Source organism: Silurus meridionalis, chromosome 25, assembly GCF_014805685.1.
Source record: "Silurus meridionalis isolate SWU-2019-XX chromosome 25, ASM1480568v1, whole genome shotgun sequence".
Lineage (NCBI taxonomy): Eukaryota > Metazoa > Chordata > Actinopteri > Siluriformes > Siluridae > Silurus > Silurus meridionalis.
This window is the reverse complement of record NC_060908.1, coordinates 963,453-980,199: the sequence shown is the minus strand read 5'-3', so window position 1 is coordinate 980,199 and position 16,747 is coordinate 963,453. Positions and strand designations below refer to the sequence as shown.

The 16,747-nt window shown below is 41.2% G+C and overlaps 2 protein-coding genes across 4 annotated transcripts in view; both read right to left on the bottom strand.

Annotated features, from left to right (window-relative positions):
• The window catches only part of arhgap31 (Rho GTPase activating protein 31), a 29,098-nt gene extending 25,983 nt beyond the window's left edge, over positions 1-3,115 (bottom strand). For both annotated transcript variants that reach the window (XR_006924312.1, XM_046838635.1), the window contains exon 1: positions 2,210-3,115. Coding sequence is in view for 1 of the 2 variants with exons in the window: in XM_046838635.1 (XP_046694591.1) it covers positions 2,210-2,309 (100 nt within the window). In the remaining variant the exon portion in view is untranslated. The remainder of the gene's footprint in view (positions 1-2,209) is intronic.
• Positions 3,116-8,384: 5,269 nt separating this feature from the next.
• b4galt4 (UDP-Gal:betaGlcNAc beta 1,4- galactosyltransferase, polypeptide 4) lies at positions 8,385-16,430 on the bottom strand. Of its 2 annotated transcripts, none has more exons than XM_046838641.1 (8): positions 16,281-16,430; positions 15,325-15,756; positions 13,101-13,333; positions 12,679-12,866; positions 11,865-11,987; positions 11,540-11,644; positions 10,378-10,526; positions 8,385-9,972 (listed from the first exon to the last, which is right to left on the bottom strand). In XM_046838641.1, exons 2-7 carry the CDS (start codon positions 15,590-15,592, stop codon positions 10,379-10,381), a joined length of 1,065 nt encoding a protein of 354 aa, XP_046694597.1. In that variant the 5' UTR covers positions 15,593-15,756; positions 16,281-16,430; the 3' UTR covers positions 8,385-9,972; position 10,378. The 2 variants fall into 2 exon arrangements, with proteins under 2 accessions (XP_046694597.1, XP_046694598.1); XM_046838642.1 differs by having other exon boundaries at positions 8,385-9,277.
• Positions 16,431-16,747: the final 317 nt, after the last annotated feature.

The following is a 16,747-nucleotide window of genomic DNA, read 5'->3' as shown; positions in this document are numbered from 1 at the left end:
CAGTATACTCACACAATATACACACACCAGTATACTCACACCAATATACACACACCAATAAACACACACACCAGTATACTCACACCAATATACACACACCAATAAACACACACACCAGTATACTCACACCAATATACACACCAATAAACACACACACCAGTATACTCACACCAATATACTCACACCAATAAACACACACACCAGTATACTCACCAGTATACTCACACCAATAAACACACACACACCAGTATACTCACCAGTATACTCACACCAATATAAAACACCAATAAACACACACACCAGTATACTCACACCAATAAACACACACACACCAGTTTACTCACACAATATACACATTAATAAACACACATCAATAAACACACACACCAGCATACACACCAGTGCACACACACACCAGTACACACACCAGTACACACACACACACACACCAGTAGACACACACACACCAGTGCACACACACCAGTACACACACACACACCAGTGCACACACACCAGTACACACACACACACACACACACACACCAGTACACACACACACACCAGTGCACACACACCAGTACACACACACCAGTGCACACAGTTCTGTAACTGTAAAAAATAATGTGTAAAATGAGGAAATGTAATTGTGAAATAAAGATGGTGTGTTTCTGTAACACAGTGAGACAGTGTCCTGTTACTGAATCATCCAAACCACAGCATACACACATGAGGACCCCCCACAGAGAGAGGGGGGATAGATAGATAGATAGATAGATAGATAGATAGATAGATAGATAGATAGATAGATAGATAGACAGACAAAGGGACAGAAAGAAAGATTTATAAAAAAAAAAAAAAAATGAAACTGCACTACATTACAATGTTATAACTCAGTAATATGAAGGTAATTATCATGTATAAAGCAGTAAAAAGTTATTAGTTGACAGAAAGGTCACATGACCAGACCCGTGAACACACACACACACACACACACACACACACACACACACACACACACACACTCAGTGATGTTAAGTTTGTCCTGAGCGTGAGACAGAACTCGAGATTATAACTGTATTTACTGTACAAAAACAAAAAAAAAAACAGCGTTATTTTTTGGCACATTTTTGAGTGCTGGAAAAAAAACAATCCTGAGAGGCTGCCAATATGAAAAAAGTGTGTGTGTGTGTGTGTGTGTGTGTGTGTGTGTGTGTGTGTGTGTGTGTTTGGGGGGGTTCAGGGGCAAACAGGATCTCAAACAAAAAAATGTCTCAATCTCAACCACAATCACGACCACGCCGGTTTTCGCACTGATCTCAGGTCAGCTCGCTGCCTCTCGCCTGATTTTACACAAACACCAAACCATTACAGAGATCTGATCTGAGATCAGAGAGAAATAGCAGCTCTGACACTCATCTTTTCCTGCAATTACGCCGGCATCCCACAATTCAGCGGGGCAGGGAAGGCAGCACATGCAGCACAGAGCTGAAGGGAGGGGACGAGGGCGTTGCCCGCACCGAGATGCCACAAATAGCCAATAACCAGAATAAAAGACAATCAGGGTGCAGGACATGGAACAAAAAAATTTTAAACCCACTCCACCACTCCGTCTCTGTCTCTCCGTCTAACTGCTCGACTCCTCCTCTGCCTCTTCCTCCTCCACAAATTTGCTTTTTTTGTTTATTTTTCACTCTCCTTAGGGAGCCTGAGCAGGAATCTTGTGTATGTGTGTGTGTGTGTGTGTGTGTGTGTAGACACAGGAAGTCAGAAATGTCTAAAATAACATGAAGCTCTCGTTTAGATGCCCTAATGTTCCAACTGACTCAACCCAAGTGAGAGGAAAGTTTTTTTCTTCTCTACAAGCTGCTTTAGTTCCTCTATGTAGCTCCAAAACAAGCAAAAATTATTTTTTTGTGCTGTTTATTTTAAGAATTGACATAGAATCAAAATATTTTATTATATGATGCTCTTTAATTTGATTAATAGGGTTTAATGTAATCCTGGAGGAAGTCTGGAAGAAATTCCCAGAAATCACCATCATCATCATCATCATCATCATCATTATCACAGAGGAAGCAGGGGAGAAAGAGAACAAGCAGGATGTGTGTGTGTGTGTGTGTGTGTGTGTGTGTGTGTGTGGTTTCTTTCAGAACAAGACTTGAGAAATAATTGAAATCAAATAAAGTTGGAGAGAAAATAAAAGTTGTACCGTCATGTCCTGAGGTCTGGAGGTGCTCGCTCAGGTCACAGCCGAACGCATTTTCACTTCCTTTCCTCTTAGACTTCTGCTTGGCAGCTTTATTCTTCATCAGGAGCTCAAGGTTTTATCCAGATCGAGAAAGAAACAAACGCAGGAGACGAGAGAAAATACAAAGCCGAGGAAAAAAAAAAAAGAAAGGAAAGAAAAAGATTCTGGAACGGAAAGAAAAGTCACATCGGGCTCACATGGTGACCGAGAGTCCAGAGTTTCGGAGTGGGAGAGGAATTCTGGAGCTCAGCGGCACCAGGATGACGTCACTCCCCACATCGGACGTTTTTTTCTCTCTTCTGTTTGGGCTGAGAGACACAAAAGCGGAGTGAAAAAGTGACTCTGAGACTCTGTGAGTCGGTTTCCTGTAGGCGTTTTTTTTTCACTCCTCAACCCCTCCTGACCCTCGTCCTCCTCCTTTCTCTCTCTCTCTTTCCTCTTTAAAACTTTCTTTTCAGCTGGACCTTCTGGATTTCACTCCTCCGGCTCGTCTCCGTCCTTCTCAGCTTGTCCATGTTTCACTGCTCGAATACACGAGGCTTCAAACTTTTTTTCTTCCTCCTTTTTTTCCCTGCTGAAGGGAGGGGAGAAAAATTACAGCCTTTTCTACTCGGCTTAACACGTTACTGACCCTCCCTCTCTCATCTCGTCTCTCCTCTCTGCTTTCTCGTCCACCTCGTTCTCCTGCTCCATTAAAGGTTTTTCCTTTTTTCCTCCTTCTTTTTTTTTTTTGAGGTAGGGTCTGAACAGGAAATCTGTTCTCTGCCTTCCTGAACGCTCCCAGAGTCCACAATTTCCTGTACAGGGCTCTTTGTTTGGGAAAACAAAAACAGACAGACAGGGGAGAGAAGGGAAGTGTGGATAGAGGGGGGTGTGTGAGAGACAGAGAGAGAGAGAGAGAGAGAGAGAGAGAGAGAGAGAGAGAGAGAGAGAGAGAGAGAGAGAGACAGATGGCAGAAGCACACATGGTTCCTGTTAGTCTCCTTCCTTTCACTCATAACTCTGACATTTACTAATGCACAGCTTCTAAAGACTAAACGGACAATGACATGACAGCAGCACACACACACACACACACACACACACACACACACACACACACAAAATGCTAAATGTTCAAAATGTTAAAAATGCTCAGGATCACACACTAATCATATAAATGGGACATGATCACACATCTCCTGAACACAAACATATGAGGAACTGATTTATCTTCTCTATATGTCAAAGTTGGAACAGAACTTCAGGCATCGTGGATAAACACGTCTGATCCAATAATACTAAATCACACCCAATTCCGAGGCAAGCATCCTGTCCCGGGGGAAACCGAGTAATATCACAGTAGAAAAATAGAAATCTGTGTTTTAGAGCCGAATATTAACGTTTTACAAATTTATCATCACGTGAACACTTCAACTTCAAATCAAAAGAGACAGACTGGGATTATTTTATCCTGAATATCTGTGGAAATGGCGATCTTTAACAAATTATTAAAAACTGACTGTTCAGTGTGTACTGATTTTGTAGCAGAAAGAAAGAAAGAAAGAAAGAAAGAAAGAAAGAAAGAAAGAAAGAAAGAAAGAAAGAAAGAAAGAAAGGCACAGAGGGGAAGACAAAGTAAGGCAAAATGGAAGCAAGCAAGAAAGAAAAACATTGACTAAGAGAGATAAATAAAGAGAGATAGAGAGACTGAACGAGAGACAAAGATAGACAGAGAAACTGGGAGACAAATTGAGAGATACAGACTGAGTGTAAGAAAGAGAGAAAGAGAGAGAGAAAGAGAGAGAGAGAGAGAGAGAGAGAGAGAGAGAGAGAGAGAGAGAGAGAAAGAGAAGAGATTAATGGATAGGGGACATAGGGACAGAAAGAAACAGATGAAAAGAATACCACACAATGGATTGGATGGACTTACGGTGTTGAGGATGAGGATAAGGTTCCACTCCACAGGGCAGTGGCGGTCCAGTGGTGGTCCAGTGGTTAAAGCGCTGGGTTATTGATCATAAGGTCTGAAGTTCCAGCACCACCAAGCTGCCACTGTTGAGCCCCTCAGCAATGCACCTGACCCTGTCTGCTCCCTCTGTGCTGGACCCTGGCTGACCCTGAGCTCTGACCCCGGTTTCCTGAAAACCTGGGATATGTGAAACTTTACAAATACACCTTTCTCTTTAGCACATTGTATATAAGACTTTATACAGCAGGTTTACTGGTGGCGCTCTTGTGTGTTTTGTGTATTTGTCCTACACTGTCTTGTGTTGTCTGTTTGCACTGTCTTTTGACTGCGCCATCTGCACTCAGTTGTCACTTTATGTGGTGAAGACACGTACTTTAGTCCTTAACTCTGTGTTCTGTGTGTAACTCTGTGTTCTGTGTGTAGCTCTGTGTTCTGTGTGTAACTCTGTGTTCTGTGTGTAGCTCTGTGTTCTGTGTGTAACTCTGTGTTCTGTGTAGCTCTGTGTTCTGTGTGTAGCTCTGTGTTCTGTGTGTAGCTCTGTGTTCTGTGTGTAGCTCTGTGTTCTGTGTGTAACTCTGTGTTCTGTGTGTAGCTCTGTGTTCTGTGTGTAGCTCTGTGTTCTGTGTAACTCTGTGTTCTGTGTGTAACTCTGTGTTCTGTGTGTAGCTCTGTGTTCTGTGTGTAGCTCTGTGTTCTGTATGTAACTCTGTGTTCTGTGTAACTCTGTGTTCTGTGTGTAGCTCTGTGGTCTGTGTGTAACTCTGTGTTCTGTGTGTAGCTCTGTGTTCTGTGTGTTGCTCTGTGTTCTGTATGTAACTCTGTGTTCTGTGTGTGTAACTCTGTGTTCTGTATGTAGCTCTGTGTTCTGTGTGTAACTCTGTGTTCTGTGTGTAACTCTGTGTTCTGTGTGTAACTCTGTGTTCTGTGTGTAACTCTGTGTTCTGTGTAGCTCTGTGTTCTGTGTGTAGCTCTGTGTTCTGTGTGTAGCTCTGTGTTCTGTATGTAACTCTGTGTTCTGTGTGTTGCTCTGTGTTCTGTATGTAACTCTGTGTTCTGTGTGTAGCTCTGTGTTGTGTGTAACTCTGTGTTCTGTGTGTAACTCTGTGTTCTGTGTGTAACTCTGTGTTCTGTGTGTAACTCTGTGTTCTGTGTGTAGCTCTGTGTTCTGTGTGTAGCTCTGTGTTCTGTGTAACTCTGTGTTCTGTGTGTAACTCTGTGTTCTGTGTGTAACTCTGTGTTCTGTATGTAACTCTGTGTTCTGTGTGTTGCCAATCATGCCAAGAAAGCTGACTTTGAATCTTGAGAAAGAGAGGAGAGAGAAAGAGAGAGTGAGAGAGAGAAAGGGGAACAGAGAAGTTATTATTTGGTGTTCTTGCTGATGAAATGACGCTATGGAACAGTTTGGTGAGAAAGTCTGACTTCACGTCCGAGTGATCAGATGTCGGAGTTAACATGTTTAAATGTTGAAGTTTTAAATAAAAATCCAGTAATGCTGTAGGGGGCGCTACAGAACTCGCTCTGTCCAACTGACTACACATAGAACATGATGTTTATGCTGCACTCAGTTAATTATAAAAAACCTGAAAGGAACTTCAGCAACATCATATTTACAATCCAAAGGCCAGGGGGCGGAGCTTCGCTCAGACACACCGAGGGTTCGCGTTTTCTCTCAGTGCTGCGAGCGAACAATGAGCGGCTGTTGCTCACAGCAGGAAGGAGGATGATCTCATCACGTCAAACATACACAAGCTCATTTCCCGCTTCTTCACACTGATCTGTATCGGCAGTTCTGGGCAGATATGAATAATTATTATAGCAGTTATGAGCAGTAACAATGAGTTATAAGCAGTTATAATCCTATAATAATTAGTTACAAGCAGGAATGGGCAGATATAATCAGTTTAATTCAGTTATTAACAGTTATAATCATTTATAAGCAATTATAATCAGTTATTAGCAGTTATTTTTGGTTGTGAGCAGTTATAATGAATTATGAAGAGTTACAGCCGTTATGCCAGTTATGAACAATTATAATCAGTTATGAACAGGTATTAGCAGCTATGGGCGGGATTAGTGCTCTAAAGTGTGTTGTGATGCATTAAATAATAAACACGTCTCCGATAAAAACACGTCTCAAATAAAAACACGTCCCAGATAAAAACACGTCTCAAATAAAAACACGTCCCAGATAAAAACACGTCTCAAATTTAAAAACTTTTAAATAAAAACACGTCTCAAATAAAAACACATCTCCGATAAAAACACGTTTTAAATAAAAACACGTTTTAGATAAAAACACGTCTCAAATAAAAACACGTCTCCGATTAAAACACGTTTTAGATAAATCACTTCCATTAGCAACTGATTAGTGTTTTAAGTGAACATTAGACATCTGTGGCCCCCCCCCACACACACACACACACACACACACACACACACACACACACACACACACACACACACACACACAGAAAGGTCTCTTTCACACAGGAGTAAAAACACAGCAGTGTTTACAGAGCGTGAGATGAGAAGTGAGTTCCCTCACCGAGCGTCCGTCTCCACGTCCAGACCTCGTGATATGTGCCAAAGGTCACAGGTCACATGACAAGCTCGACTCAACAAAGGAACGATTCAGGAACATCAGGCAGGCATTTGCTCTGGACGGAGAGACAGACAGCGTGATAAAAGTGTTTGTGAAGGTCTCGCTCACCTTTACAGAGAGATCACCTTCTTATTACTCCTAAAGTTCAGGAGAGTTTATAGATCAGTTATTCAGCAGGGTTTCATTTCTATTATCGAGCTCCAACACTCCTGAACACCTCGGGGATGAATGTGAACACTGACTGCACTGAACCCAGGCCTCCTAACCTTCTCACCTTCTCACCTCCATCACTACATGACTTTACTAACACTGAAATGAGCTGAATGAATCTCCACAAGTATCTTCCCAGAAGAGTGGAGCTCATCATAACAGCAAAATGAAACTAAATGTGGAATAAGTGTAATTTTAAATGTGTTTGAAGAAAACACATTTAAATATAACATGCTGAACTGGAATGTAGACTATTAGATTGTACAATTCAAATAAACAAACAAACAAACAAACAAACAAAATAAATACATACATACATACATACATACATACATAAAAACAATTCAGAATCCAGTTTTCAAGAAGAAATGATCAGAAAAAGGAGAAATAAGCAGCCTGGCATCCGCTGCAGCACGAGTGCTTTCACATCTGCACAGGTGAAGTGTGCGAGATGATTATAATACCCAAGAAACTTTTTCACATCAGTAATGATTTAAGTGAATTTATTCATTTTAAAAATCAGTCCAAAGCTTTAATTCTGTGTTTCAATGTGGTTATGATACACCCTCTAGTTTTAACTCGTGGAGACTCTGAAATGATAAAAGAGTGTAATAAACTGTAATAAAACTTTACTACACTTAAGAGTTCAGGATTCGGTCAATCTTATAGAGGATGTTTCTGATGTAAACGCGTTAACAACTCTGTACCGCTAGAGGGCGCCGAAGGACAAGGGCCGCTATTGCTGATTCTAAAGAAAAATCGGTGTGAGTGGCACCTGCTGGAGATACACCGTAATTACACAAATAATACAAAAAATACTGTTATAATAATAATAAATAATAATAATAAATAATTATGATTATTATTTTTTACTAAATGAAATAAATTTTAGCTCGTTTGCGTTCAATATGGTGGTAATTATTTATTAATATTATTATAATATAAAATTATTTACATTTCTAAACTAAATGTTTCAATTAAGACTTTTTTTTAACAGATTTTACAATAAAGTTTTATCTTGGTATTAAATTAATTAATTAGATAAAAAACAATGTTATATATTTATTATATTATAAAATACACAATGAGCATTTTAAAGTTTGAATAAATAAAATAAAAATATATATATTATAAAATAAGTGTATTAATGAGTGAAAACTAATTTTTAAATTACGCCTGTAAGTGAAAATGAAGAATAATAATTAAAAAAAAATTCATAATGATTATTTAAAAGAATCACACTGTAGGTTTGATCTAAATTCGGATATATAATTAAATAAAATTAAATAATTATACTATCCATAGTTTAACACAAATCACAAAGAAGAGGAAGAGAAAAAATAAAGAAAAGAAAGAAAACCATCAGACTTTCATTCTTGTTTAAAGAAATGATTTATTTGCTTTCCTGAAGCCTCTCAAGCACAAAAAACTCACAGCTGTTTTTCTGTTTATAAAACACCAACCAAAAAAAAAAAAAGCAAATAATCAGCAAGAAGGAAAGAAAAAAAACGTGTATTTTAAAGTGATTATCAAACAGTAAAATGTGATGAAACTAAATCATATTGAAATGTAAATTTGGCTTCATTTGATACATTCTGAGGAAATAAAAGCAATAAAATCCTGCAGTAAAAAAACAATAAGGCTTTGAAATCTCATTGTTTTCTCCTTTAGAGAATCTCGGGATGTGATCGCTGTAGATCAGAATATTACTGAAGACCGGCTGATCTGATGACAGAACCAGGTTTGTGGGGACGCAAGATGTTTATATGAAATAAATATAATAGTGTCGGTTCTTGTCCCCAGAACGCAGAGCTCCGAGACCCTCTGCTGCACATTTCACACTCCGCTTATTATTTCATAAAAAATAAACAGATTAAAGAAAGATACAGATTATACCAGGTGGTATGAAAAAGTGTGGAGATTCGCTCGGAGTACTTTATTCACAAGATCGCCTTCAAAATAGTCCCCGTGCACAGCAGCACAGCGCCACCCAGTGGTGTTCTGGAACGTGAGTCTTCTTTTCAAAGCGTCTGGAGCGTCTTCTGGGATTCGCTCAGCAACCGTGTCAAATCTGGTGTGCAGAATTGAGGTCTTGTGATTTCATCAGATCGGTGAAGAGGGGGCGGGAGGGGTGTTAGGGGTCACGTGGGCAGAACTACACCAGTCGCACAGCTCCAGATGTTCACAGGATGACGTCTTTTATCACACTGACTTATGAAGGTCGGTGCTCCCTGTGACTCTGCGAGCTGCCGCGTGCTGCCATCTGCTGGTGTGTTACAAAACCAGTCTCAAAAACTTTTTGATTCCACCTTGTAACAGCGATCAGCAGAGACCAAGTACTCTTCAACAACACTGCAGTGTTTACACACATGAGCACGTTGACAATATTCACAATAACAATCCTGACAAAATACCACCTGATGGACATCATCAGCCAATCAGATGCTCTTCAGCATTTATTTAGTGTTTCTGGATAAGTTCAGGCAAAGTTCAGAGCAGAACTCGAGGAAGAACATGCTGTAGTGGGAATCCAGACAGTTTCTGTAGTTATACACAAGTGTGTGTGTGTGTGTGTGTGTGTGCGTGTGTGTGTGTGTGATCCGACCAGCGGTACTGTATCACCTCCTGGTATTAGGCCTGTTTCTAAATCAGGAACTTTTTCAGGAACTCTCGGGATTTAACGCACAGTTCCAGCACAGAAAACCAGGAACCGTTTCCAGGCAGTTTTTTATGTTCCTCTAAGAGAAGTCAGGTGATCAGGGGGCGGAGCTTCATTTGCTCTCGAGATGATCTGCTGAGCCGTGGTGCTCCTGTGCCCCCTTTTTAAACAGAACCCTGTGTCAAAAACCATCCCAGAGACGCTCCTTCACCCATCTCTCGGTCTTGTGCAAAACTTTTGGCACCCACGAACGAGTCACTGTGCTCTTGTGCAGTTGACGTGAAGAATTGCTATTTTTAGAACTATGCAAAAAAAAATGACATTTGTATAAAATCTATACTAAAATATTATATTAATTATATTATTCATATAAATGTAATAAAATCTGCATCGGTAATGAATCAACACTCGGAGATAAAACCGATAAAGAAGCACATGGTATGTAGGATCAAGCGTTTGATTAGGAACTGAAACATCAGTGTGACAAAAAAAAATCATTTGGTTCGAACTGCAGCAATAATCCAGATTACAGATTATTGTGGAACACAGGGGAACACGGTACACGCCTGTTCCTCAAATACTATCGGTTCCTATCACTGGAGGGACCAGGAACCGGTTAACTGGATACTAGGCATGTGTGCGATCACTTTCATGGTGCCAAAACTTTTGTAAAAAGGCCTCTTCACCAGCGTGAAGTGAATGTTCACCTCAGGACCGTCTCAGTGTCGGCGGCGTTCCGATATCCACCGTGACGTTAACGTACAGCGTGTGGCGCTCCACCGACAGAGTTTTATACGCACACGAGTTCAGACCGTCTTGCCTCCATGTCTGAGGCGTCCGACCCAGCAAACGCATCCTGTGGGAAACAGAGTCAGGAGGAACCGAGAAACTCTCAAACTGATTGGTTCATAAAGAGTGTACTGATTCTGCACACGTTTTTCACGACACGAACACCAGGTTTATATTAGTACTCTCATTCTAATAGAGCGACGGCTCATACACAGAAAAGAGAGAGAGAGAGAGAGAGAGAGAGAGAGACAGACAGACAGAGAGAGAGTTAGGGGAGACAGACAGACAGACAGAGAGAGAGAGAGGCAGACAGACAGAGAGAGAGTTGGGGGAGACAGACAGACAGACAGAGAGAGAGTTGGGGGAGACAGACAGACACAGAGAGAGAGTGAGAGAGAGCAACAGAAAGAGACAGAGAGAGAGAAAGTTGGGGAGACAGGCAGACAGACAGACAGAGAGAGAGTTAGGGGAGACAGGGAGACAGACAGACAGACAGACAGACAGACAGAGAGAGAGCGAGAGAGAAAAAGAGACAGTGAGAGATGATGGTGAGGTCACAGACAGAGACAGACAGACACACAGAGAGAGAGAGAGCAACAGAGAAAGAGAGAGAGAGTTGGGGAAGACAGACAGAGACAGACAGACACAGAGAGAGAGAGAGAGAGAGAGAGAGAGAGAGAGAGAGAGAGAGAGAGAGAGAGAGCGACAGAGAGAGAGAGAGAGAGAGAGAGATGGTGAGGTCACAGACAGAGAGAGAGACAGACAGACAGACACAAATCACAGAGAGAGAAAGAGAGAGAGAGTTGGGGAAGACAGGCAGGCAGGGGGGGAAAGAGAGAGAGAGAGAGAGAGTTAGGGGAGACAGACAGAGACAGACAGACACACAGAGAGAGAGAGAGAGAGAGAGAGATATGATGGTGAGGTCACATGTTTATATCTTCCTTTTATGATAGATATTTTAAAATGCAAATGTTTTGGCACCCCAGTGTGCAGAAAGGGAATATATATTTTCACCTCTAAAGAAAGTGTGTCTCGTTCGCTACCTGAAGAAGAAAAAGAAAAAACACACACATTCCTCACCTGTCCTTATTGACCTCATTGCCGGTGTCTCTCTTGTGGAACACCATGGTGTAACGCGCGACATCAGCAGGCGGCCGGATGATCTTCATCCCCTGCAGCTGAACCCTGAACAACAAACATCACTTCAGGGGTGAATTTTCTGTTACAAAATATACCTCAATCTGGAACAATTATAGCTACAAAAATATCCCATAATGCACTGCATCAGGGTCATTCTCCACTGTGATTAGAGGAAGAAAAGCCACAATACTGCACTCTGGAATAAACAAGTGCATGTGTCATGAGAACTGATTCGTGTGTGTGTGTGTGTGTGTGTGTGTGTTACCGTATACGCAGGTCGTCATCTTCCCCTCCCCAGCCCCAGTAGGTGTTTGGAAATCCGTTCACTTTGGAGAACTGCTCCTTGGTCATCGCGCTCACGCCCCCGAAATAACCTTTATATCTCAGTCTGCGTAAACACACACACACACACACACACACACACACACACACACACACACACACACACACACACACACACACCTCATCAGATTGTTTTAACCCACTGAGTGAATAGTGTTTGTTCACTCGGAGACCTTTTTGGATCCCTAGTATCATGTAAGTATCATGAAATGTTCTCTTCACTTCAACTAGGAGACCCAAACCTGTTCCATGGGTTGGAGAGGAAGATCTTCTGCTATAGAGCTCTAAACCCTACTGAACACCTTTAAGATAAATGTGAATGCTGACTGCACCCCAGGAACCTCCTTTACAGGGCTATGAGCTAGCACAATCACGCCGCGTTTTATCGAGAAGTCGGAATGCAAATCTGTTCCGGTGAACTCGTATCTGTTCATACCAGGTGAGAACTGACAGAAGAAGATAATGTCGAAACCCTGAGATGGGAAGAAGCCGTTTTATACAACACGGCTTTGAAAGCTGCCTGATTTGCAGTGATGTCGCTGCGTACACGAACAGGGGGGGTGACGGTGGTGAGTGATGTCATTTCCTGTCGCTACCACATTCACAGCTGGTCTACGAATAAATTATGCATGAATGAAGTCTAGTGAAACTGCAGCCTTAGACCACCTACAGTATGTACAGCGTGTGTGTGTGTGTGTGTGTGTGTGTGTGTGTGTGTGTGTGTGTGTGTTACGTACTTGTACCCAGTGGAGTTTCGTCCCACCACTAAGTGTTTGGGTTGCTGTGCACACGTGTACAAATTGCGATCGTTTTCCGGGACGAGATCCACGTCGTGGAAGATAAAACAATCCCAGCTGTAGTCCTTCAGAGCCTCCAGATAACCGACGTTCAACAACTTCGCCCTGTTAAAGATCGCATCGCCTGCCTGGGAGAGTGAAACAAAAATAATATTCTGACGAGTGCAAAAGTTTGTGTTTCTTCCAATATAAAAATTTTAAATGTGGACGGTTATAAATATGCATTATGCAAATTTATTTAAATTGAAAAAATATTAAAAAGTGGTGACACGCGCGTTCACTCTCATATAGCAATCATCAGGAAACACGTGTGTGTGTGTGTGTGTGTGTGTGTGTGTGTGTGTGTGTGTGTGTGCGCTGACCTGGTGGATGATGTAAATGGCGTAGTGGAGCTGCTGGCGCTGCAGAAAGGGGTGGAGGTGTTTCAGCAGGTACAGCAGGTGTTTCTCTCGGTTTCGGTGAGGGATGAGTACGGCTACGCTTTGCCTCGCTTTACACTCGCCCGGCTTATACTGTCCCTCCATCACACCTCTGTTCTCCATCTCCACCTGGCCCAGAGTCAAAAACGGCTCAAACGCCAATCTCATCGCTCCGTCTGTGATGATCACACACACACACACACACACACACACACACACACACACACACACACACACACACCCTTCATCATTTCCTTTTTTCCTCTGATCATTAATTTGTTCCTACTCGCTTGATGTCGTATTTATTTATTCACTTATTGCCAGTCGGTCCATCGATCTTTCTGTCGATCCATCCATCCATCCATCACTCTCAATCATCTTACCATCAACAGATGCTCTTCTTTCCTTTCATCCCCATCAACTCTCAATCTCTTTGTCCAACTTCCTTCCTTCTCTGAATTCTTATCTATCCATCATTCTCGCCTCTTTCTCTTCATCAATCTATTTCTGCCTCTTCATCCTTGTCTGTCCTTTTTTCACTCATTCCTTTCCCTCAGTTCCATATGTCAGTAATATTCACTTTCTTTTAATCTGTCTGTCTCTTTATCTCGATCTGTCCATGTCTCTCCCTCAGGGTTTCATCTGTCTCTTTCTTTACCAGTATATCCCCCTTTCACTCGGTCTCCTTATTTCTATCCATCTTTTTTTCTGCATTTCTCCTCCATTCATTTTATCCATCTATCTATCTATCTATCTATCTATCTATCTATCTATCTATCTATCTATCTATCAGCCTGTGCACCTTTCTCCACCCCTTTCCAGTATTCTCTATTTTTCTCAATCCATCGTCCCTCCATCCCTTGCAATCTGTTTACTCATCTTATTTTTTTTCCCTTTTCCATGTCCATCCCTTTCCATCAGTCTCTTCCCCCATCTCTTTCTGTCCATCTCTCTTTCATCTATCTCTCCGAATCAAAAGTTAAAAGGAAAAGATCAAACAGCAGGAAACAAATATTTACAAAGTCAAACACCTCAGAAGCCAATCAGAAAACACACACACACACACACACACACACACACACACACACACACACACACATGCGCACACACACCAGGATGTAAGCAAACAGTGAGTCAGTGTGTGCATTTGCAGCTCAACACACAGGAGTGTGATATCTAAACACTTTCATGCCCTCGGGAGGAGACGTGAGATTCAACACCGAGATGGAAAAACTCTGCTGTGTCCCAAAAAGTGGAATAAACTGTGCTCCGGGATTCACACATTTACACAACGTCACAAACACCGCGATTACACACTTGTACGACCATCACCACGTCATGACCATCATGATTACATGACCAATATAACAATATAAAGTTTTATTTTTGCTAATAAACTTTCCAATATCCATTATTTAGAAATATATACAATATATACAGTTATCATTATATATGATGAATATTAATTTTTATAATATTAAACAAACTCTAAAAAATATTTTATATAAAAATATTTTAAACAGACACGTTCTGTTCCTGCCTCCATAATAGAGGTCGGCCGATTAATCTGCACCAATCATTTCTGGAACTATTCGCAAAAATCCATCCTGGTAGTTTTTCCGGGTTGCATTATACAGTACAAGCGCCCTCTAGAGGCAAACTACTGACATCACATGTCATTCATTTTTAGTGTATATTTATTTTGGATGGAACTGTTTTTATTTAATTGAAGTGTTGATTTTTGTGTCAGTTTGAATACGTCTTATTTTCCTTAATATTTATTAATATAATTCATGTATATTTATTTTAGCACATTTTCATTTTTTTTTTATAAAGTTATACTTTACATGTTTTTTTTTTTTAAAAGCAATTGGATAAAAAATAGACCACCTGTTTATCAGTAAAATCCACCATCAGTCAGCCTCTACTATATAAACATATAAAATATTAATTACTTAGATAGATAGATAGATAGATAGATAGATAGATAGATAGATAGATAGATAGATTTTTTAAAGAATAGCATACTAAATAAAGTAATACTTTCCTGTACAGTTTAAATAATTAATAAGGTTTAAATACCTAAAGAATTAATAAAATCTAGGTGAAGTATCCTGAATAAGCCTCCTGAACTCAAACAAAAGAAAAAAACAATAATAAATCTCACGGAGCAGAGGTGACGTTTCTGGGCATAGGTTTTTTTCGTGAATTTGCTCCTCGTCCACTTCATCCTGCTGCTCCATATCCATCTCCATGTCGATCTGCGCCTCCTTCCTGTTCTTCAGGATGTGCTCCTCGGCCGAGGTCGGGACCAGGACCGGCCCAGAGGTCTTGGCGTGGGACTTGATCCATACGATCACACATGCGCAGAGAACCAGCAGGAGCAGATACTTGGTCCTCCACGTGAGATTGGTTGCGATGTGATACGCTTTCATGTCTGCGTCTCAGAGGGAGCGAGTGTGTGAGAAGACACGTTGGAGACGTAAACAAGCCCTGTGGAGAAACATCTGCTTCTCTTCTCTGATTCAGCAGCACACAGGAAACTTCTCACGTCTGCTGATCCGCGGTGTTCAAGAAGGTGCAGTCTGCTAAAGAAACCCTGAGATCCAGAAACAGGTCGAGTTAATCATCTTCTCGACAGGTGCAGCAGGAAATGTCACATTCCTCACATCTACAGTATAAAATTGAATCCCTCAAGGAGCATCAGAACCTGAGCTCCTGCTCCTTAAACACACATCCTGAACACTGACATGGACCAGGAGCTCCATCTTCATCATCTTCATCACACTAACATGCGCCTGATCATCATCATCATCATCATCATCATCACGGCGTATTATAGCGTTATGAAGCACTCATCAATTTCTTATAAATAAAGCATGTGGGTACAGCTGTGTGCAAAAGTTTACACACCCTTACAACTAAATGAATTGTAATTTATGTTGTGCTACTTTGAGTATAATAAAAAATACTATTATTATTATTATTAATAAATATTCGCTAACATGCTAGCAAGCGTCCAGACAAATCAGAACATCTAATTAAATACTCACACACACAAAGTCAAATAAGAACACTTCTGTACAAATTAAATCGAAGTTACTGTTTACTAGAACACGTTACCTGAAGCCGTAGATGATCCTGGCAATGTAAATGAAATCAGCTACGTGACATCCTACTTCACTTCCCTGTAGGATGATAAGCCCCGCCCCCGGCGCCGGGATTGGCTAATACACTCGAGTAGCATAGTGTCTATTGGGCAAAGTAACGGTCAGTCAACATAAGTGGGCAGGACTAAGAGAACCTCTTAGTCTTCTTCAGTGGAAACGATAGAGGGCTATCCAAAAAGATAGCGGAGCTGCGGTCACGTGCACAAAAGCATAGCTGACGTATGAGAGCCGGATAAATAGATGTCACATGTGCCAAAAAAAAGGTCGCAAAACTTTCACATTTGCGGCATATGGCAGACGCCCTTATCTAGAACGATAAGTGATGATGCAGATGGACCTCCTGCTCCATGTCAGTGTTCAGGATGTGTGTTAAGGAGCAGGAGCTCAGGTGCTTTTAAATGGAGGTTTTATATATATATA